This window comes from Pleuronectes platessa, chromosome 14, assembly GCF_947347685.1.
Source record: "Pleuronectes platessa chromosome 14, fPlePla1.1, whole genome shotgun sequence".
In the NCBI taxonomy this organism is placed as follows: Eukaryota; Metazoa; Chordata; class Actinopteri; order Pleuronectiformes; family Pleuronectidae; genus Pleuronectes; species Pleuronectes platessa.
The window spans coordinates 10372191-10394982 of NC_070639.1; the positions used below are offsets into that span (position 1 = coordinate 10372191).

A 22792-nucleotide genomic window follows, 5' to 3' on the forward strand; every position below is an offset into this window, starting at 1 on the left:
AGTCGGGCAGAGTTGAGGTCGTAACACAATTACTGTGATGTGAGTTGGGGGGTGGCAGTCAGAGCCCGGGCATGACGACCAGAGACCTGTGAAGCCTGGCTGTCTCTCTGTGACCTGCAGGTCGGCTCAACAACAACAACAAGTCACCCGACTTATTCCTAATGCTGCAGGAGCTTGATCCTCGTGTTATCTCAAAACGCACTGTAAGCCTGCAGAGAACTTATTGTGCACAAAAATCACTCTTCAGTGTTGTCACAGAACATATATAATAACAAAATGGTAACATTTTACTGCACACATAGGTTACTGTACAGTCGGACGTAGTAGCTGTGGTGGGTTGTTTGTGCACTGTGAAGCTCTAAACTCTACTAATACCATGAACTTCATTACATTACATGACATTAATATTCAGTGGTAGAGCTATTGTCAATTGTTTTGTCATTCTGATGATGTATATTCAATAAAAAATATACTGTTTGCCGATAGATATATGCACAAGTGTCAAGTGTGTTCATTGGCAACAGTTCTCTCTAATATATAACATTAAATCATCTTTTAAAACTCATTTTTTCTGTCCATTTTGCCTTTTCTCTTGTACTCAGGGGAGTTCATTGAGTTTCTCTCTCTGTATCAGGAATAAATGTAGGGGCCATTGAATAATCTCTTAAAATCACTCAGATGTGATTCCAGATGATCTCCCCAAAGTGATGGGTAAGGGTTATCGAATATGCTGATTTGCTATCTTCAGCTGTGAGACCCTAATATGAGGAAGAGACCCAGTTCAAATGTGGTCAGCAGAAAGGACACATTATATATTAACAAGCATTGCACCATATACTCAAGATAAATTGAAAAAACCCTAACCCTAACCCTAACCCTAACATCACAGTTTCAACCACATCACAAGGCATCATACTCTCCATGTTCTGTAAACGGTTTATACCTCTGGAGGGTTTTTTTTCCCGCACCCACACAGTTGTGTAGAACAGACCAAATGGATTTCTTCATCAGAGGCGTCAGAGGAAAACTTTCATTTAAACTCGACTTCCGTGTGTGAGGCAAATCATGAGCAGACAAACTTAACGTAGTAAGTAGTAGCAGGCACTTGGTCCACAAGGCAATGGAGTTTCCATCATTAACACTAACAACTGACAGCAAACAATAAAAAGATTTTAATGGCTACAGTTCTGCGTCCCTCACATATCACACAGCTACCCACTACTCATTTCCTCTGCGTGCGCATTAAACACACACGCACACTCTGCTTCCAAGCACATCATTTGTCTTGGTCCTCTGTGCTTTTGTTAATATAGCTATGAAGGTATTTACACTGTGAGATGGGGTTTCATTAAATAATCGCTACATCATTTTACACACACACAAGAGAAACCTCTACGCGGCTACATCACACGGCCTGTTTATATTTTCACTCAGCATCACATCTCGTGGGGACGAGCACGGAGTAAAGTAAAAGGATGTGGGGGGGCTGTGTTGCCGTAGCAACTTTCTCTCCTGGACTGGGCCTGCATTCGCCTGCCTCAGCAGGTTCCCATGGTGCTGACTGTAGTGTAACTGAACTTAGACATGGACGCCCCCGTGGCAATAACGTCCTCCTCATTGTCCCGTAGGCCACGGCGGCGGCGGCGGTGGCACGGCGCGGCGCAGCACGAGAACGTGGCGAGCAGGGCTTTGCGGAAACGCGTGTTCATGAAGCAGTAGATGATCGGGTTGACGCAGGCCGAGGTGTAGCACAGCAGGTGGATGAAAGCGATCGGGGCACCCGAGAGGGCGTGCGTGGCGGAGATGTCGTCGAACGCCCGCCACGTGTTGACACAGTACAGCGGCATCCAGCAGATGAAGAAAAGTACAACGATGACCACCAGCATGCGGATGACTCGCTTCTTGGCCTCCAGCTTGGCCTCGGACGTGTTGCTGCGGAGCCGCTCTGCCTTGACCGGGCGGCTCGATGCGGCCATGGTGGACATCTCCATTGCGAGCGGCCGCTGGACATTAACGTAGCAGCCGTCTCCATCATCACTCCCACAAGAAACAGTCGAGGTCAGGCCATTCTTCACATCTGTATGAGCAGAGTGAGAGAGGACAACATTTCTGTGAATTTGGAGCCAGATGAACTGTAGAGATGGGAGGATCTGTACCTGAAGTATTAATGACACGAACTGTTAGTCTTATCCATTCTGTGGACACATCAATAAAGACCTTCTTGTATTTTCTCTTTTATCATGTGGTTAAAATTTAAAAGAACTCATCAGTATTTGAGGTACTTAGCCCTGCGGCTACTACTTGCACTACACAAATGCAGTTATACTACTACTACCTTTGTACATCAAAGTTTAACTGGGCACTCACATCTATACATAATGCGATAACGCTTGACAGTGGGCGTGTCTGACGCTTGGCGCTGGTGCAATCATTATGACAAAAACGAATCAAAGTTTCCAACATAACTAATAATCCCCAACCTGATGAAAACTAACCAGATTTGATGTTAGGTAGGACTCTAAATTATTGCATTGGCCAGAGCCTGCACTTCCAAACCTGCTTGAACATGTTCTGATTGGCTGGTGCCTAGCGTGGAACATTACAGAGCCACACAACCACGGTGCAGTTCCACAATGCACGACATCTCCCCATTCAGAGCATCTCTGTTGAAGACTCCAATGCACGACACTGTCAGCCGGGTGCCGATACTCACTGGCTTCTGTGTCCTGGAACCTTGAGATACATGTTATGAAGTTACTCTTTATATTTATATTTAAATAAACCTTCAAATACATTGAGACTTTGTCAGTCCACTTCAGTGGCGTCATACTTTTGGAGCCCAAAGTGAATCATAAAGGACGAGGCTGATTGAATTGTTGAGAGCAGTTCAGAGGAAGGCAGGCTACAGAACTCAGTGCTTTGCAGATAGAGCGAGTGCTTGGTGTTTATACAAACCGCTTTGTGTTACATGGACGAGTGGATGGTGCTGTGTGCCGAACATGTTAGGAGACTTCGTATTATAATCGTAAAAACAAATCACTTCCGATCTGTTACAGTGCACGCACGCATTCCTCAGCTTTATTTTTGTATGAATCCTACTGGAGTCCTTTAAAGAGCAATTCTCGGTTGACCCACATTAATTATATATCAGAGGATGAGGGAGGTTATTGATACAAATGTTGTAATCCTGCTGTATAAAGCACGCTGAATCCAGTAATAAGAGGCCTAAAGCGGGCAAATACAAACAGGAAGTGCTGCTGCAGAGGGAGCGTATTCGCTAATGCGTTCCTGGATTAAATAAAACACGTGTTATCCTTTCCCGCCTAATTTCCTGTTTGGTTGTTTTTCCCCCATGCGCTTGTCTCTCAAGCTCTTTATTTAGGCAGCCTATTTCTCTCTCTTAGAGCAGACAGATGGTGATGTCCAGGCCAGCAGCTGCCAGCCAATTCCGTCCTCTAATGGAGCCCCAGCAAACACACTCCGCGCCCCTGTCATCAATCCCGGGCCCACTGTCACATGCCCACAAAAGGTTATGTTCAAATTAACCGGCAAACATCACACTGATTGAGGGGCTAATGAAAATCTCCTGATTAAATGAAATGCCTCATCGTTAACATAAATCATGCGGGGGGGGGAAAAGAAGGGGAATTGAATGGATGGTGTGATGATATTTGTTGGTATTTCAATTGAGACATAACTATATAATTAAAGTGAAATAGGCAAAAAATGAATTGATCAGGCACATTTATACTGTTTATTTGTCAAATATCTATTTTAAGGGCCCTTTTTAAATATAAATTGATTTGGACTGCACTAGCTGCAGGGTTAAGGGCAAAATGGACGGAGTTTTCTGAGTTTTTCTTCAACGCTTCCCTTATTACAGTACGCCACATGACTATCTGACATGTCACTTGACTCAAAATGTGTTTTCAATATACAACTCTCTTCCAGAGGCCTCGGCAACACACGATCTGGGAAACTCAGAAACACAGAATACCTGTTTATTACAGTTCCTGAGAGAAAAAAACGTGTTTCAGAGTAGAGCTTTAACAAAATAAAGTTCATAATACATCAGTTTTTCAGCGGTGTGGCACGTGAACAGCATTGATGAGCTCTTGAACAGGGTTAATTTAGATTTGCAGTGTCTTTTGTCCTTCTGGGTGCTTGTATTTCATGGTTTGGTTATTACACAGAAAGACAAGTTGAAGATTGTCCTTCTCAGTTGGAAAGTTTAATTTTGGCACCTCTCTGTTGAAAATAGCCTTTGCTTGTCATAGGTGGATAGCTTTGATTACAGGCGACAATGGCACAGTGATGCTCAAGATAAGACTTTTGGCAGCTGTTTTCTGCATCCTTCCCACATGTGGTGTTTCGCCTCACCAGTAGAGTTTTTCTTGTGGCCCATCTCAAACTGGATGCCTCTGTAAAGTTCCCTGGAGATCAGTCCGTAAGCCACAATCATCACCACCCCCGGGATCGCAAACAGCACAAGCAGAAGCAGAATGTACCTGAAAGAGAGACAAGAGATGCAACTGAGCCAATTTTCAAAGAATTTACATCAACTACAATCACCCTACATATCGTTTATTTTATATTTTAATCGGAAATGGTATACTCTTTTAATCATTAGTCAAATGTAATGGTTATACATTAGAGGCACAAATAGAGTCTAGTGCTCATGTGTAGATTTACACACCCATAATCACCACTGAAGTCAGATACAACAAAGGCACACACACACACATACAAAGACATGATTTTCAGCTGGGCAAAAAATACACAAAGATATTCACAGGGTTGACTGAAAACAACCCTGAAGCTTGTTCCATCGTAAGTCCAACACAAAAATACAGGTAAACATCCGTCTGCTCTGAACATCTGCCACTTCCATAAAAACACCCGAAAGAAAGAAAGAAGGTAAGAGCTGCAGAAAACAGGCTCCAGGTTCATCTCAGGTTTATTTGACGTGAGACGCCACATTGTCCACACAACAAATGTCTGGGACAGTAAAGAAGATGGAAGACCTGACTGCACGTTTTGTAGCCAGTTGCATTTTATGTGGTGTCTCAGACATTTAACTGATGAGAAGCACAGTGAATAAAAGATAAACAGCAACTGGCAATTACAATCTGACAGCGGGATGTCTGCATAATACAAACTTTTACTCTGAATATTTGTATTGCTACCTGCGTCACATTTAAATGCATGACTGCTCGGTCTTTATTATATTTGTTATGATGGACTACTTCTTCTACGACTGTCAGTTTTTATGTAAAATTGTTTCAGCCGATCCTGTTAGATGGAGGCGGCACGATGCTATAGCGGTTAGCACTAACAAATCACAGGCAGAAGGTTATGGGGCTTTGAACACTGATTTGACTGGGTCCTGTGTGGGTGGGGTTTAGATGTCCCACTTTGTGCCTGGGTGGGTTTTCTCTGCTTTCCTCCCCCAGTGCAAAGACAAGCAGGTTAGAGAAACTGCAGACCTTAAAGTACCCCATGTCTTGTAATGTCAATTAATGAACACAAACCTTAGAAAGATGTTATGTAACTGACATTAATGAGTAACTTGGCTCTGCTGTGCTTCGGTTCTACTAGTTTAGAATGACGAAGTTAAATCTGATTTAAAGCTTTAAAGTAACTGACTCAATATTCCAGTCAATGTTCAACAGTGAGCGGCTTTTTTTCTGTCAGGGCTCCCTCTCTTTGGAACAACCTCCCTGAGGATATCTGTCTGAGAGGATCCATATCCTCTTTTAAATCCCTCTTAATGACCCAAGTGTGCTTTGCCAGGACTGAGACTGGTCTGAATTCACCTTTATTTTTTTTTTTTTACTTATAAACATTCCACTAAATTTTCTCACAGACTATTCTAATCATTTTAGAATTTTTTGTTTTATTTAATCTTTACTCTTTTCTAACACTTGTATTCTTATATGCCCAGATGCTGTAGGATTTTTAGATTGTTTATAATTGTTTGTCTTCAGCTCTTCAATATCAACTGGTAAAATTCTCTGTGTTTTGAAAGGTGCTTTATAAAGTATTATTATCAATGCTGTTATTTTCCATTGTTTCCGTTAAACACCATCGAACAATACAGAATAGAAACACACACCGCTCTCAAGCCCAACACTCACCAGGTCTGCTGGGCGATTGGCAGTGGCCACTTGAGGCGACACTGGTGCGCTGTGGTGTTGTCGGGGCGCTGAAAAGTTTCCAGGTGACTGATGATTGGATACGGGATCATGATGATGAAGGCCAGCACCCATGTGGCAGCGATCACCCGATAGGCGTGGGACCGGGTCTGCCACACCCGCGACTTCAAGGGGTTACAGATGGCGCTATAGCGCTCAATTGCTATTGCAACCAGGCTAAACGTGGAGATGCTCACGGATAGGCCTGAAGGGAAATAAAAAGAGATCATTTAGAAAGTAAATAAACATACGTGTCTGCACCCCAATGTCTTTTAGATTGATGAATGAAAAGTAAAAATACGCCTCAGTGGTCAGAGTTTGGACCAGTAATAAAAAGTAACAAAAACACGATTGTTGATGTGATAACTGAGAACAGAATGTGGTCATCAGTGGAGACGTGCTTACAGATGAATACAATGTGAGGCGGCGAGGTGGGGATGGTTATCTGGGTATTGTGGTGCAGGAAATCAGGTCGGCTTCGGCTACTGATGCAATCTACTGTCTCCCTCCTGAAAAGGGCGAGACAGGAAATTACTCTTTACCTCTCTTACCATGTCCTCAGCAAGAATACAAACTGTGCGTGTCTCTGTGTGAGCTTGTGAGTGTGTGCCTGTGTGTGTTTGTGTGTGTGTGCGTGTGCGTGTGCGTGTGTGTCAGGACCCTGTGGTGCAGTCTGTACCTATAGAGAAGCTTAAGAACAAACACCAGTGAAGCAAAGACCAATCAGCCCACGGTGTGTCCCTGGGGTTTATCTTCACCGTCCCTCAGTGCATCCTCTTGAACACTCTCCCTGTTCTTTACTTAATCCACCTTTTCTATTCAATTTTCACTCTGCTTTTCTTTCAGCAGCATCACAATCTCTCAGAATTTACTACTTTATCTTTTTACCCCCTCAACTTGTGGTGGTGATACGTTGACTCAATAAACAAAACTTCAATCATATAATATGTATTTTGATACAAAATAAGAAAAAAACTTTTAAAAAATTGATACTGGAATTGCATTTTGTTGATTAGTTCGATCTATTCTGTAGTAACACATAACTTGTATTTGATACTATCGCTCTATACTTATACTTAAAGGACAAATTTAACTTAAGGAACTGTTCTTCATTACTTCCTTTTTTGAGCCCCATGTATGAATAAAGCTTACCTTTACATAAAGAATTGAAAACACAAACTGAGCACAAGACTGATACCGGCTAAATATTATTAAACGTTAGGGAATTGTAAAGAAATGTCTTTTGTTATCAGATACACAACATGAGCCCCTTCTTGACTCAGATGTGTAAGAAGCCTGAATACCCTCCTGATGATAAATAGGTTGAGACAACTTAGTCTCTTACAATCACCATTAGCTGCAAGAATCCATTCCACTAAGAATCTTAACAAATCTCCTATAAATGAGAGCTTTAATGATAATGGTCTGTGGATGTAAAGCTGATTAATGGAAATCTATATTTTTCTACAGTGCAGTAGTGAAAAGGTTGTGAGAGAATAGATTGCAGTTTGTTTCAGTGGCTGTTGCACTTCAGGTTAACAAGAGAAATAAATCAATGCACAAGCTGTTTGGAGTTTTAAGCATCCGCATTTAACACACCAAGCAGGACAGTAACTAGGGTCATTTTATTTTGGATGGATGTGGATATTAAAATGTGTCATTGACGATGCTGAGACATTGCTATGACACGCCTCTGTACAAATACTAATAATAATTTAGTTTTCATTAAATGAGCTTTCTTAGCAAATATACTGTAAGTATCAACATGTGTTTCACATTCTCTAAGATTTTGAGGCATTTTAACTTGAATTAATCTTCTTTACAATAATCTTCATCCTACATTTACTTTGGAATAATTATTCCAAATCTGCCTTTTCTATTGACTGATACTCCCATTGATAGACATACTTTCTAACCTCCAGTCGACCTCCTGTCTGTAAGAGCATGCCCCGCAAAGGACTGAAATATGACTAAGCTGCATAGAGATCAGTTCCAAATGGCATTTCACAGCAAATTCCACTGAAAGAGCTTCTGATATGAATGGCTTGGGAAACATAATTTGACATTGTGCATATTAAAGAAGATACATATAGCTGTGCTTTGTCAAAGTAAAGCGTTTTCATATCATCCCTTTCCACAAGTTCAGTCAGTTGACTGAAAACATTGAAGACACCAGCCTGAGAAACAGGTTGATAAACCCATTATCACTTTAATATGAATCATTTTGTTAATTTACTGACACAACCCTGCGACATGATTTTTAATTTGGTAAATTTATCAAAAGCTCAATGAATTAGTGAATGTCACAACAACATACGACTAATGTTCTGATGATTATCTTGCGGAATTAACTAAATGATTCATGACATTCATGAGCCGATATTGTTTTTGAAGAGACAATTATAACCTGATAAATGACTAGATAAATCACCATGTTCTGTTAGTGATCTTTGTTCACTTCAGTCTTTCAAATTTAAAAACAGACGCCCACTAAAGAAAGTAAAAGGAGTAAAAGAAGGTAAAATAACGTGAAAATTATGTTGATTCATCCAGTATCAGTTATCTGGGCTGTGCAGTGACATCACTTCCTGTTCAATACATGACCCCCTCCCATTTCCTCTCACCCATGAAGTAGGACACTATCTTGCACATGGCCGCTCCAAAGATGAAGTCCTTGAGGATGCTCGGGATGAGGGTGAAGGGCATGCAGAACACGGCCATCATCAGGTCACTGACGGCGAGGGACAGCAGGAAAGTGTTGGTCACGGTGCGCATGCGCTTGTTGAGCGTCAGCACCACGATGATCAGCAGATTCCCGAACACACTCAGGAAGAAGATGAGCGAGTAGAGCAGGATGCGCAGCGTGTGGTCCTCATCTGGTGCAGAGGGAAACAAACAGCAGGAGAGGGGGTGTTAGAGGGTGTTGTGCAATAGTAGGAGTAGAATTGACGTTGGCTAATTATTAATAATCATGAAATATGATTATTAAAATAACAATTATTTCTTAAAAATAATCAAAAATGATAAAGCTATTAATTAAGAAATGTAACACATTTAATTAGAAATGATACGGTTATCCATTAATAATAGTTAAAATAATTAATGAAAACAATAAAATTATCAATCAAGAATAATACAAATCTGTAATCATTGCTTATTGTCGCGGGGCACCACCCTGGTTACAGGGACCAACGATACAATCTATAAATATCAGTCTCATAATGATAAATGTCAAATCAATAATCTCAATATTTAATATTAATAATTATTTAATTAACAGTGAAGGCTACTAAGTTCGAGCACAGGCAATCATAATCCAGCTGCAATCACATACATATGCACAAATAACCACAGACTACAGATACTTTAATTACAAAAGCATTTATTAAAAAGGGGAAATAAAGTTAATGTTAGATAAAGATAAACACAGCAGCAGCACTTATCACAATTCAGAAAATACATGTAAAACCGGCGGTCTACCTATGTATGTCTGTCTCGGTGTGTGTGTGTGTGTATGTGTATGCATGTGAAATAAAGTTAGTGTTATTTAATGATTCATCATTTTAACAAACTCCCATATTTCAAAGATAACAACAGCAGCCGCTTATCACAATTTAGAAAAACACATGTATTCATCTATGTGTATCTGTGTGTGTGTATCTGTGTCAAAGTGTCTCTGTGTGTGTGTGTCTATGTATATGCATGTGAAATAAAGTTAGTGTTATTTAATGATTCATCATTTTAACAAACTCCCATATTTCAAAGATAACAACAGCAGCCGCTTATCACAATTTAGAAAAACACATGTATTCATCTATGTGTATCTGTGTGTGTATCTGTCTGTGTCTATCAATGTGTGTCTGTGTGGGTGTGTCTGTGTGGGTGTGTGAGAGAGCGAGAGAGAGAGAGAGAAAAAGAAGGGGGCGTGGCGATGACGCAGTCACTTGGTGACGTCACATCTAAGATGGCGGCCGATCATGATTCGTGGAATCAAGGCCTAAAAACTCTCAAAATGGCGGATTGACTACAAAACAAGATGGCGGAGCCGTTATGAATTTAGAGCCAGAATGGGAGGAGAGGGAGAGAGGAGGCGTGGCAATAATAGATTCAAAATGGTGGTTTAACTTGCGTTATTCAAAATGGAGTCTATGTTAATGACACCATGTGGCCGGAGCTCACACTGGTGGTCGTCACATGAATTGCACCAAGGGATTTTCAGACAAAGAGAATTCTTTGTCTCTGCTTTGGCGTTCGGCCGCATGGCTTCCAGATGTGTCCAGCCTCTCTGAATATAGATTTAACTATGTTACATGAACTGTATTCTAAATACAGATCGGATGTGTGTATAGGTCGGTTTAGAAGGAGAGAGAGAGAGAGAGAGCATACAGGGAGAGAGCAAAGCTCTTAAAAGCACAGTCAGAGACAAGTTACATTTACTTTACCACTCAGCACCCAAGTGGCGTTGTGTGCTGAGGTTTGAACGGTAAAGTCTCTTTAAAGTTGTTCAAACGGTCACAATGAGCTGGAGACGCTGCTCACGGCGCTTAAAAACTGTGGCACAAGGCCGTAACCGGAAACCGGAAGTGGTGAGTCGCCGCTAACACTAGAGACTCGGCGGTCTCATACAAAACAAATACATTCAAGTATTAAAACAATACGCTACGTATTAGATTAACATCTGCCCAGACAATAAAGCCTCTTACTGTACCACCCTCGCGGTGTGCGTGCGCGTCGGGCCAGTGAATCACGTGGTCTCTCAAGCGGTCTTCGGCCGCTGGACCGGACAAACAGCGGATTTGCTCGTGCTGCTTCGATGGGATGAACGTCGTCCTTCTTCTTCAGGGATGTGGAGCTCGTGCTCCTCAGCGGAATGAATCTCGCGCTTCTGCAGGGGACGGCTGTGGAAGCCGTTTGTAGATCGTTGGGAAAAGAAAAAGTCCGTGGGGAACGTGAAACAGTCTGAGATTGTTCCGTGTGCAATTTCCTGTTTGGTCTTTTCAAGTTAAAAGAGCAAAAGTCCTTTTGAAAATAAAAAACGTCGACTGAATAAAGAAATAAAAGAAAGGAAAGAAAATAACTCTGGTAAGCTAAAAGTTAAGGTTGCCCCCTTTTAGCAACTAAATCAGCTGGGAGGCCCCGAAGGGGGCCTGGTGTTGTCTTCAGAGCAGGGTAAAATGGCAGCGATGTTTGGGGTTCATGGGCTTTTAAATTACCTGAGAGGTCCTCCTCCTTGAGGAGTTGGTCATAGGATGATGCTGGCTTTAAGCCAATTGAGTGTCAGAGCTGGATCTGAGTGGGCGGGGCTTGGAAATCAGCGGGGTTCCAAGGCAAACCCCAGGACATTTTTCCACCACCAGGGGGAGATTCTTGAGCCTGCAGGAGGATGTTTTCCCGCCCAAAGTTTAACAACCCTTTGTTCCTCTCGGCTCCAGTGTCTGGTGGCACCCCGCTGGGCTCTGGCCCAACAAGGGTGAATGTCTTTTTCTTCCTGAACCACTTCATCAGGTCGGTTTTACATCACGATCGATAGGATCATCCTGAGTTTATTGATTTTCACCACCTTGAGCCAGCAGTGCTGTGTATAACTGCGTCTCACTCCTGTCTCTTTGGGTTTGTTCGATTACTTTAGTAAAGAAGTTGTATGAGGTTATTATTGTATGAGGTTGTTCAAGAGTGTGGTCTTTCAGTTTCAGAGCAGGACGTATTGATTTCATGTCCAGTCTTGCAATTCTTTCACTCAAAACCAAAACTTTGCACTTGCACTCAGGTATTTTGTTGCAAAAATGTTCTGCGCTCCAGTTTTAGCTTTTCTGCTCACGCTGCTTTTGTGCACATGCAAAACGTCTGCCCTCCTTTTCTGAGTCAGTGAATTAGAGGGGAGAGTACATTTCGATTTTTATAGTTGCTGGCAACATTGTTCCCGGTACGTATAAAACTAAATTGATACTCTTGATTTTGACGCATTTTGTTGACCAGCAATCTGCTGGACTCCCGCACGCAGCAGGTGATTGAGGAGGTGTCGTTGTTCTTCCTCAAAGTCCACAGACAGGAAGCCAGTGTACTACTAAAGCCAGTGGAAGGTGTGTTATAGTAATTGCCAGTAACACAACTACAATGAGGGCAGGACAGCTTCATTTGTCAGCACTAGTTGATTGGTTGAGGGATTTAGATTCTTGTCGCACATAGAAATCCAAGCGAAAAAAAAATTCATGAGAAGAGGAGGCTATTTGAGTGTGACGCAGGGTTTTGAGAATGGAATTTTTGAGAATTACTAAATCTGATCTCAATAAGTCCTGCTTTCAAACTGAAAGATCCCACTTTTGAATGAAGGCTGAAAAAAAAACCATACAAATATTTGTGGGCATGTAAAGGAGGAATTTCAAGAGGACAGAAGCTGATGTGGATCAATTGGAGTGCAAACATTAATATTGTCCACATTCAAAGTTGAGCCCCCTTTCTTCAATACAGAGTAAAATAGAAAGCATTGCAGCCGGCAAGCTCATAGTCTGTGCCTTCAGCCATTAGTGGCTTCACTGGATCATATCCTATAAAGTCCATGTTATCTGCTTCCTCTCTTATCTTCACCTAACCCCCTGCTTAGCCACCACACTTTTTACCGGGTGACTGTGCCTGTATCCTGAGGATTAGAGGGACCAATGTGTGCCTCGAAACAATCACACACTCAGAAGCTCAAATTCAATCGACACGCACTCAAGCCTTCATCCTCTGGAAAATACACAAGCAACAGTTCCTCAAATGCAATAATATGACAGCAATAATATCAGCTGCACGGATCTGTTGCTATATCTATACATTATTTTTTTTCTCATTTCACAGAATAGATTCATCCTTCAGGCGTCTTGACCTTTACCAGTTTCCATCTTGTTTTCTGTTGTTTTACCTTCAATGGCTTTATGTATCTGCTAATATCCTCTCTCGAATAAAAGTAGAACTATGACAAGACACACAGACTCATTTCATCATGCAATGATTTGTTCGGGGGGGGGGGGGGGCGGTGGACTACGTCTCCGATGTTGCATCCACAGGCCATCTGAATGCATTCAAGACTAACCTGAAAAGATCACTGACTGTCAACACCAGAAATGGCTTTGAAAACAAGTATCTACATCTAATACACCTCGGATGTAGATCGTGCACACCTGGCTGGGGTCATTAAATCGGAGCTCCACTCATCTGCCTGCTTATCAGAAATCATCTCTGGTTCTGGCAAGAAGTGAAGGAGGAAAATCAGCTGCAGGATTTAGATTCTCCTGAGCCACACGGACAGACAGCATGTTGCTTGATTGATTTAAAGCTTGTTCCTGCACTCATTCACTCTGAAATGTTTCTATGTCACTTGCTTGCTTAGGCCCTGTCTCAATTCACCCCTTATCCCTATACCAACTGGCCCTACTCCTTCGTTTTGCGTGTGGCTGTGAAGTGCTAGTGTTGTCCTATTTCTCTATGTGATGTAGGGGTAGTTGGCATCTAACCCTTCAAACACCCCTTCAACCGCAGTGTATCCTTAAAGTGAAGGGGTATACAAAATTCCTTAATGATCTATATACAAACAAGGCGAGTCGACATGGCCTACCCTTAAATGTCTGAAATCTTGCTAAATAATCATAAAAAAAGAAAATCGTATTTTGGAGGGGGCGCTCCCAGCGAAGAGCACTTCATATCTAGGGGCAGTGCCAAGGGATTTGCATTGGGGCAGGGCGTAAATACAGCCTCCTGGTTAAAGGACCAGTGGGAAGGGTTTAGTGACATCTATTGGTGAGGTTGCAGATTACATAGCACCCTTTCCCTATCTCCTATCATTCCAAGCTTTGGGACAGGCCATTAGTGTGGAATTCAGGCGCAGCTTGGTCAACAAAATTCACTGAGTAAGTTTGTCTTTCCACCCCGTCTCTCTCGGATACACAGACACTGATGCACATTCAGTTTTCCCATCTAATGACATGTGGCTTCACCATCTGTCCACACCCTCCTGTGCAAATAAGAAGCTGTAGGCGGTAGGTGATGTTCTACAGACGGAACCCTCAGGGTTTCTCCTGGAGAACAGGCTTGCAACCAAAACCTAGTGTTTCATTCTGTGCTGGTGGTGAGGGGGCGTGCACATCAGTGCAATAGAAAGGTAGGGACAGATGATTGGTTAGAGAGGAGAACCAACGCTCTCTCCTTTATTACTGTCTCTCGCACTTTTGCCGAATGAAAAATGTTACAATGCCTTCTACCTTATCAAAGCCAATTAGTCTTCCTGCGTGCACACTGACTGTGAGGGAAACACCGATAGATCCCTCAGCACCACCACTCGTCCCTCCCGGCCAGAATAGATGCTACACTCCTCAAGTGTATAGGGCAGAAACATTTGTATTAATCTCACTTTTGCATTTGATGCTTCACCAGTATGCATTGGTCAATATGTGGGACAGATTCCTATCCGTGCCATATAAACTGAGCTCTCTGTTCCACAGCCTGCACTTGATGGATTCATATGATTCATAAAACTACAACGTTCAAGAAGACAGTTTAAACTAATAAGCCTTGCAGCGCACGGTGGAGCAGGATTTTTCTTCTTGACAGAGCTGTACAGTTGGCATGATACACACAGACAGCTCTGCAGTTTTTAGCCAACTGGAGGCAGATAAAAAAGTTGTGAACACAATATAGACATTGACGCATCATCACCTTTCAACTGTTTATGTTTAAACGTGTTGCTTTTTTGCACATTTAGCTGTTATGGATAGCCACATTAGAAGCTGTTTTTGGCACAAGAATACATTTATATGGTAAAACATGTAGGAGAAAGTATGAATATAAATTTGTGATTACAAAAACGACAAAGAAATTCAAATGATTCCACATACGATACTGTGAGATTATTGAGATACAAGTAAAGTCACATTTCTGATATCTGTATGCAGTGTTAAAGAATCACACAATCGCTGTTGGTTACAGTGTTATATTTAGCGAGCAGACTCGAGAGTGCTCCCCCTCTCCCTCTTCCCATTAATACAATTACAACTAAGGCATTTCCCAAAATTTCTAATTATTTCGTTAAACTGGGATGAGGTTCATTAGAACAGCAGTTGGTGCAGGGATCAACCCTCAAGCTAATTTTCAGCCACAAACTCTGAACCAAGCTGCAACGAAACGACGGGCTCAATGCAAATTTAGAAACAGGCTTACTCTATAGTCCACCAATTATTTAGATTGTTATTTCCATTTCAAAGAGCCACACGACAGAAGGGATGCCTGTAGCACTGGAGGTGTGGGTGTGGAGTGGGATGTCTGACCACCGGTCCTGGATCACAGCATGTTCCCTGTTTGCCGACCAGAGGAGCTGAGAAAAAGCTGAGAAGTTTGTGAGAGGAAAAAGACTCTGATTCAAATTCCAGAGGTTTTCCTCTTCCAATTATCTCAACTAATTGAGGCAGATTGGAGTACGCTGCTTCAATTTATACCTCATTTACATTATATCCATTTCCTGCACATGCTATCGCTCTAATGTATCTGCATGTCGTCAAATGGATAATGACATGCAGTGTTATTTCAAGACTGATCAAGTCCAGTCTGTGAGGTCGGGGTTGGATGGACGGACCTGTCTGTCTGATTATAGCTGAAATAATTGTGTCTGTTCTCTATGAAGACATCTGATGCTTTGTTGACCTGAGAGGATGCACAAACTATGTAAGCAACTTTATATGGATTTCACTTACTTACTCCACCAAGGAGGTTCGGTTTTCATGTTTCGTGGATTTTAATTTTTTTTCATTTATTACGTTTGTTTGTTGATTGACTCGTAGGCAAGATTACACAGTTGCAACTAAATGGATTTTCCATGAAACTTGGTGAGGGTGTCATATGGGGGGGGGGGGGGGGGGGGGGGGATCCAGCAAATATTTCCCCACTTCCTTAAACGTTGCATTTTTCAACATGTTCAATGTTTTTTCCAGGGAATAATTCATGGATCTTGATGAGAATCAGGCATGTTTGGGGAACTGATATCCATCAGTGTGTGCAGCCTGGTTGAATTTAAGGGCCGTGGCGGAGGTATACACTCTACTGAATGCCATTCTAGTTGTGTCATTTTGTTTTAATATATATTTTACCAACAATTTAAAAGCTGGTTAGCAGGTTCCTCAACAGCAAAATGAAAGTAATTCAGGTGAAAAGTAAACTAGAGTGGCAGACGCTATTATTAGATATGCAGCCAAAATAGTGGATGAATTATTAATGAGGTTCGTATTCCACCCATGAATATTTAGGTTTTCATTTTTAGTTTTTTTTCTCACAGTATATCAGACATTATATAGACTATAAATTACACCCCTCCTCTCCTCTCGGTTTAATTCATATGCAGTGTGTGCCACTCTGTATCCCAGCTAGCCCTTCGTGTCGCTGCAGCTATCAGAGAATAGACAGCTCCGCTCCTATAAGACCAAGGTTTTCTTAAATGTCACGGATATAGTGGCTAATCTAGCATGGCAAATGTCATCTAAATCTTGCCACTAAGCCCAGTGACCCCCTCCTCCACATACATTCGATGGAGGCGCTGAACGAAAAACACTTTCTGTTGACTGACAGGCTACAGCAGGCAAGTGGCTCTTGTCAAAGCGGTCGGAATGGAAAAAACAACGCAGTGGTTGCTTTGCACACGGCGCAGGTATGCATTGCATAACACCTCAACTCTCCACGGGCGGAGTGAAACCAGACTGTGAGATGCGGAGGTAATGACAAATACACAAAAAGGAAAGGTGAGGCCAGAGAGAGGTGCTGGGAGAGTGGGTGGGGAATGAAAAGTAAAAAGCAGGGGAGCTTTTTTTTATTGTTTTTGTCTAAATGCCTTTTGTCAGGAATAAAGTGTTTTGTGTTCAGGGACTGAAGACGGTGCTCTGTTCCACATGTCGTCTGAAAAGCCCTTTTTTGTCTCCGTGATCATCATTAGCAAAGTAATGATCTCCCACTGGTGTATGATGAATTAACATGTCATGACTCTACGCTATATCATTGTTTCCCCGTGTTTTGTGCAATGACCAAGGTGTGCCTCCAGCAAGGCAGTCAAGCCATGTGCCACCTAGTGCACAGAGCCTGCAGGTCTTTCTTCAAATCAGACGCAACACCTGCTAGTGGATTCAATGTGAAACCATTTTGTGGTTTTCTGCTTCAGCGATTTGTTTCCCTTCAGAGGTGGACAAGGTCGATGACAGCATCCACGAATACAATCTCACAGCAGTCACATTTAAATTTTTTACATATTTTACAAAGCTATGAATGACGCAAAGGATGCATCTTGCACCATTAAGAAGATACAATTTAAAGCTGCCTTCGCATAATAAAAGGCGAACGTTTCTCAGAGAGATTGATAAAAGACATCGTGGACATCAAATATGCTGTTGACAACTTGATGAAGACGTTCGTGGCAACAATGGTGCCTTCAATGTATGTGTGCTGTATCAGAATAAAGACCACTGATTAGAAAAATATATGATGCGACAGAGTACATGTTGATATTCGTGCTATTGTGAAGCGTTAATGGAAATCGGACTGTGATGCGACTCAATCTCCTCTGTGGACACAGAGCTGCGGATGGGAAGAATAAGCCGACGTGGCGGAGGAGCAAATCGATTTGTGGAGTGACGGAGAGCGTGATGATGGTGTCAGCAGCTATGAAGGGTCACACGCGTTCATTTTCTCTCTTTAAATGATGATCTCTGGGTGTGAAGTTCTGTTAGAAGACGCAAAACAGAGAGAAACAAGGCAGTGAAAAGCCTGAATGGAAAGAAGTTTGTGAGTGTATATGTGGGTAACATAACTCAATAGTGCAGCATTAAAATAGATAAAGCTCCTACTTTGTCTAGGTTGCTGTGATAGAGCGTAACAGTGACCTCCAACTTTAAGAACAGCTCTAGTTCTCCCTTCATTTTCAGAATCCCCGTTTTAGAAAATCCTCATGAAACAATTTTTTTACTTATGGATGATTTTAAAGAGTGAGTGAACTAAACATCCCATAAACCATTGCAAACGATTCCTTTCCAACAACTTCCAGTATTGACCTTAACCGTGTTATAGTGATGTTCATCCAGTTGGAGTTTTTTTCCTTATCTAAAAAAAAACAGCAGCATGTTAGGTTCATGTTACGATTTTAATACTTTCTCACGTATCTTGAGATCATTACATCAAATTGTCAAAAATTGCATAATCAAGAAATGAAGTCTCGAGCAAATATATTGTATTCACTTCATTTCCATATGTTATTGCAAAACAGAGTTACAGTAATTTGTTTGCACATGTGATAGGTGGTTGGAACTGACAGTTGAAGGTGAGGGGGGTGCTCATGTGCAGGCCTGGGTTATATTAGGGTAAGAGGCTCAAAGACCTGGGTTAGTACTGGGATGTGGCAGAGTGGGCTAGTGGTGAAGCCTGGAAGGGCTGGGTTGTTATTGGACTAGAACGACAGACATGTGACAACTTACTCCAAAATCACTGAGACAAGTTGCCATGAACTGCGATGTTTGCTGGTGCTATACCTATACCTTAAAATTCTTCAGCAACGGTATAACAAGAGACTTTATTCTCCTCTACAAAGTGCAAATTTATAATTGTGAATATCTTTTAACGCGCATGAGATTATTACAAAAAATGTCAAGTTAGATTTATGTACTTTTAAGTGTGAGAAATGGTAAATCAGTGCTCACCTCAGTGAAGAGTGTGCCTTGCTTTTCCCAGACAGGATATGACATCAGACCAGGCAGATGCACAAATCTAGTATTTTACTTTTACGTATCGCCCTCTAGAGGCGAATATAAACAATGTGACAAGATGCCCCAGTCTCCCCCAAACACTGAGCTATCAAATCTTATCCTACATGATTTCAACGGTTGTGGTAAACAATATCCATGCTAACAGCGAGCTCCACCAATCAGACATGTCACTGTTATACCTGAGGATTTGGGATATTGTAGGACTTCTCCATGACATCACAAATAAAACATAACACACTTCAAACTTAGCTGATATCATTTTGACTTGGAGCTTCCAAAGGAGCATACGGCATCTTCTCACAATAGCGTAGCTGGTGGTAAGTCTACCTTGGATGGTTAAAATCTTATGGATGAAAACTTTGCTTCCAGAACAATGCTGTTGTCAGATGTATCCTTGTTTGGTTTGTAAAGTGTGACTTCTGATTTAGTTCAGGATAATAAGTCATTATCATGCCTGCATGCTACTTATCACTCATCACTGACATGTGTCGAAGATTACAGATCACAGTGGGGATGACCAACGGTGAATGGAATTTTTGAGAACAGTGTTTTTCACAGCTGGGACACTCATGTCTCCCACTTATTATGTTAACATGTCACCTGCCACAATGAAGGTGTTCACATGCACACACACACACACCTCATCAACTAGCAATTATTGGGGATAAAAATAGAAAGTGTTGATTGATAAAGTAGCAGGTCCGGAAAGAACCGAGAGGGAATTGCAGGATGTGTGTCTCTTCTCAAGCCAAGTCAGTTGTATTAACATCGCTCAAAATACCCACTTGTTCAGATGTGACCTGCGACTGGAAGACTCTGCAGACCCTCGATTTGGATTAAGTGCTTGGAATTGGTTTGTTGAAAATAAGCAGCATGAGGCCGCAGTCCAGTTATCAAGCCATTTGAATACATCTTTTTTTATGAATTAATCCCCTTTGTGACCAGGATTTGATTCCTGACTCTCTATCTCTCTCTCTCTCTCTCTCACACACACGCACACGCACGCACACACACACACACACACACACACACACACACACACACACACACACACAAACACACGCTAAGCCTTTAGAGAAAGAGAGGCTGGCACATCAGAATATAATAACCCAGTGAATTACAGAAGGATCAGACACTTAAAGATGTCATTTACAGGGTTTCTTTTTATCATCAGAAGTCCTACAAATTATTCTCTTCAGTAGAAATTTAAGTGATAACCATTAAAAGAAACAGTTTACCCTCATTCAAATCAAGAGCCAAGCTGCCATGTTTTTCTGAATGAAACTGAATGGTGGTATTTTTGAAGGGAGGTTTCATTCAACCTGGCAGTATTGTAGCTTTTCCTCAATTGCATCTCCAGCTGGACACAAGTTAAGTCGGTTCACTTTCTTCACAACGCAGCAGGCAGAATATATAAGAAGGAAATGCGGTTGTGTTTGCGCCTTTAATGAACCTCGGTGTAACAAATAAGAAGTGATGTGTGTGTTTGCTCACCTCTGTGCCTCACGCGCCGAGGTGTGAGGTGTGTGAAGGCGTTGCCGCAGGTGAGGTTGGATGTCTCGAAGCTCCCGTTGCCCCGGAGCGCGTCCGCCAGCGCTGCGGCGCACTCGGAGGAAGTGGAGGTCTCGTTCTGCTCGTAAAGATCCATATTTTGAATTCGGAGTTACAGAGAGTTCAAATCACAGCTTCTGTCCAATTTCGTCTGGGTCTCTAGAGGGGTGAAAAATAACGGACTCTGCATCCGTGTCCCATCTCACTTGGCGAGCAGAGTGGAGAAGCGGTAAGTGACTGTCTCCCAATGCCCAAAACAAAAAAGAAAAACATTAGTTTATTTATTTCGGATATTTTTTCCGTCAGTAGTGGAGAAGCGTCTCACTTGGCATCAGACGCGTTAATCAAGGATCTGTGCGCACCAGGAGGGAGAGAGGAGGAGGAGGAGGAGGAGGAGCGTGGCGCTCTGCTGCGCCTCTGCCAAGTGAAGCGCATGGAGAGAGCGACTGACTGCAGAGGAGAGTGGAGGACTAATGTAGTGCTGCTGGTGTGTGTGTGTTTGTGTGGACGTCACTAAAAAAGGACTGTTTTACACACACACACACACACACACACACACACACACACACACACAGCGTCAGTGCTGAGCAAATTGCTGCTAAATATGTTTAACTGATGCAAAACGCAGAGGACACAGACTGTGTCCACCTGAACAATTATTAAGAATATTTTAATAAGAAAATAGAGAAAAAAATGAAATATATTCTGGCTCTTGACTTGTGAGGCTGTTGCAACCATATCACTAAATCACTGATATTGCGATTCTCTTTATCTTAGATGCAATTTGGAAGAATAAATAAGTTTAAGCTATGAATTGCTCCATATTTCCAATGTGACAGGTCTGACACTGTTTCACAATCTATTCTACGACTGTGGTTCATTGTGAATAACTCCGACTGATGATAATTTAATTTTACAGTCTCGTAGATTGCTCCACTTTTAGGTCGAAAGCATTTACTTACAAAGCTTATTCATTAAAACCTTATTAGAGCTTTGTTCAATAAAAGCGCCTGTTGTGGTTGCAGGGGCTCACTGTCGCCCCCACCTGGTGCATGGGTGCACTTTCCGTCTTTATAAATTGGGTGAGGGATCAATAAGCTCTGTGCTGATGGGGAAGATTCTGGTCTGCAGTGTTGTCTCCGTCCTCAGCAAGAGTACAAACATCATCATCTCCTCACCAACGACAAATGGAAGATTCCCCTTTAATGCGACTGGAAGATCTTACCTTATCTTAAGCCATCCTTCACAAAACCGCAGTGATATTAAAATACTCCAAATCCTTGTTTGGTGTTTTTAAACAGCCACTTCCTTATTCCTTTAATTACCTACAGTCAATATTGGTTTATTTTAACCATCAACACAATCAGCCTTGAACAAATAGTTTTTCCTCTGTGGAGTTATGGTTTGAATAAATGACTAAAAACTAAAAACATGTCATCCAGATGTTGGAGGTAGTGGATCATCGATTCTGCTCCATCGATTGTAATTTAGAACACCGGCAGTGGCTTCACAGATTAAATGACTCAATAGAATCAGTTCGTTATCATAATGATATTGATAATTGTAATAAATTAACCTGATCATATAGTTGGCATTTATAAACATTTACGCAGTGTCTGTATATTTAGTAAGTTGCTCAAAAGAAGAAAAAAAACCACACAAACACTGAAAGGAGACAGCAATAAGTTCAGTAATATGCTCTATGTTCTGATTATTGACGGATTGATTTGATTATAACGTCAGGAGGTTTTTGTCTGAGTTTGTTTGGAGGATTATGCAAAAGCCGACTCGTCCGATTTCCATGAAGGTTTGACGAGGGGTTGGATCCAGGAACCTTTTCCCTTTTTGATGATAGAAATCACACATGTTTGGGGGACCGATATATTATTTTTGTAATTTGGTGCAGACCCTAGTAAAAAATTAAGATCAAGTGAATTTAAATGTGGTTTCATTGGGGGTCTGTTGGGCCCTTCGGGGAGGTACATGTTTCTGCTCTGCTGGCTAGCCTTCTAATTCCAATTGGGGTCAAAGAATAGGAGCTAATTTTGCCTCTATAAGAATCTCATGGTTTTGTTTTTCAATAGGATTGTACTTTCTCTTTGATAATAGTTATAACATTAATTGCATTACATTTAATGGAAGCTTTCATCCAAAGCGACTTCAATCAACCATGAGGGTACAGACCAAGAACAGCAAGAATCATTTAGGTACATTGGCTTAAAAAAAGTCAACAACGTGTTACATATAAGCCCAACTTGTCTTAGACCATCTTCTTAGCCA

At 41.8% G+C, this 22792-nt stretch overlaps 1 protein-coding gene across 1 annotated transcript; it reads right to left on the reverse strand.

The window, feature by feature from the left end:
* Window positions 1-1538: 1538 nt before the first annotated feature.
* On the reverse strand, window positions 1539-20824 carry LOC128455994 (cholecystokinin receptor). The gene is made up of 5 exons (XM_053439998.1): window positions 20456-20824; window positions 8819-9070; window positions 6138-6399; window positions 4381-4508; window positions 1539-2077 (listed from the first exon to the last, which is right to left on the reverse strand). Exons 1-5 carry the CDS (start codon window positions 20607-20609, stop codon window positions 1539-1541), a joined length of 1335 nt encoding a protein of 444 aa, XP_053295973.1. The 5' UTR covers window positions 20610-20824.
* Between the last annotated feature and the right edge of the window lie 1968 nt (window positions 20825-22792).

Bases quoted from the DNA above. Each gene is read 5' to 3' on its own strand.
- LOC128455994 (XM_053439998.1), bottom strand. From the start codon at position 20,609: ATGGATCTTTACGAGCAGAACGAGACCTCCACTTCCTCCGAGTGCGCC. The intron at 9,071-20,455 runs GTGAGCAAACAC...CCTCTGCACCAG, and splicing joins TCGGCGCGTGAGGCACAGAG to ATGAGGACCACACGCTGCGC. The intron at 6,400-8,818 runs GTGAGAGGAAAT...ATTTCCCTTCAG, and splicing joins GATAGTGTCCTACTTCATGG to GCCTATCCGTGAGCATCTCC.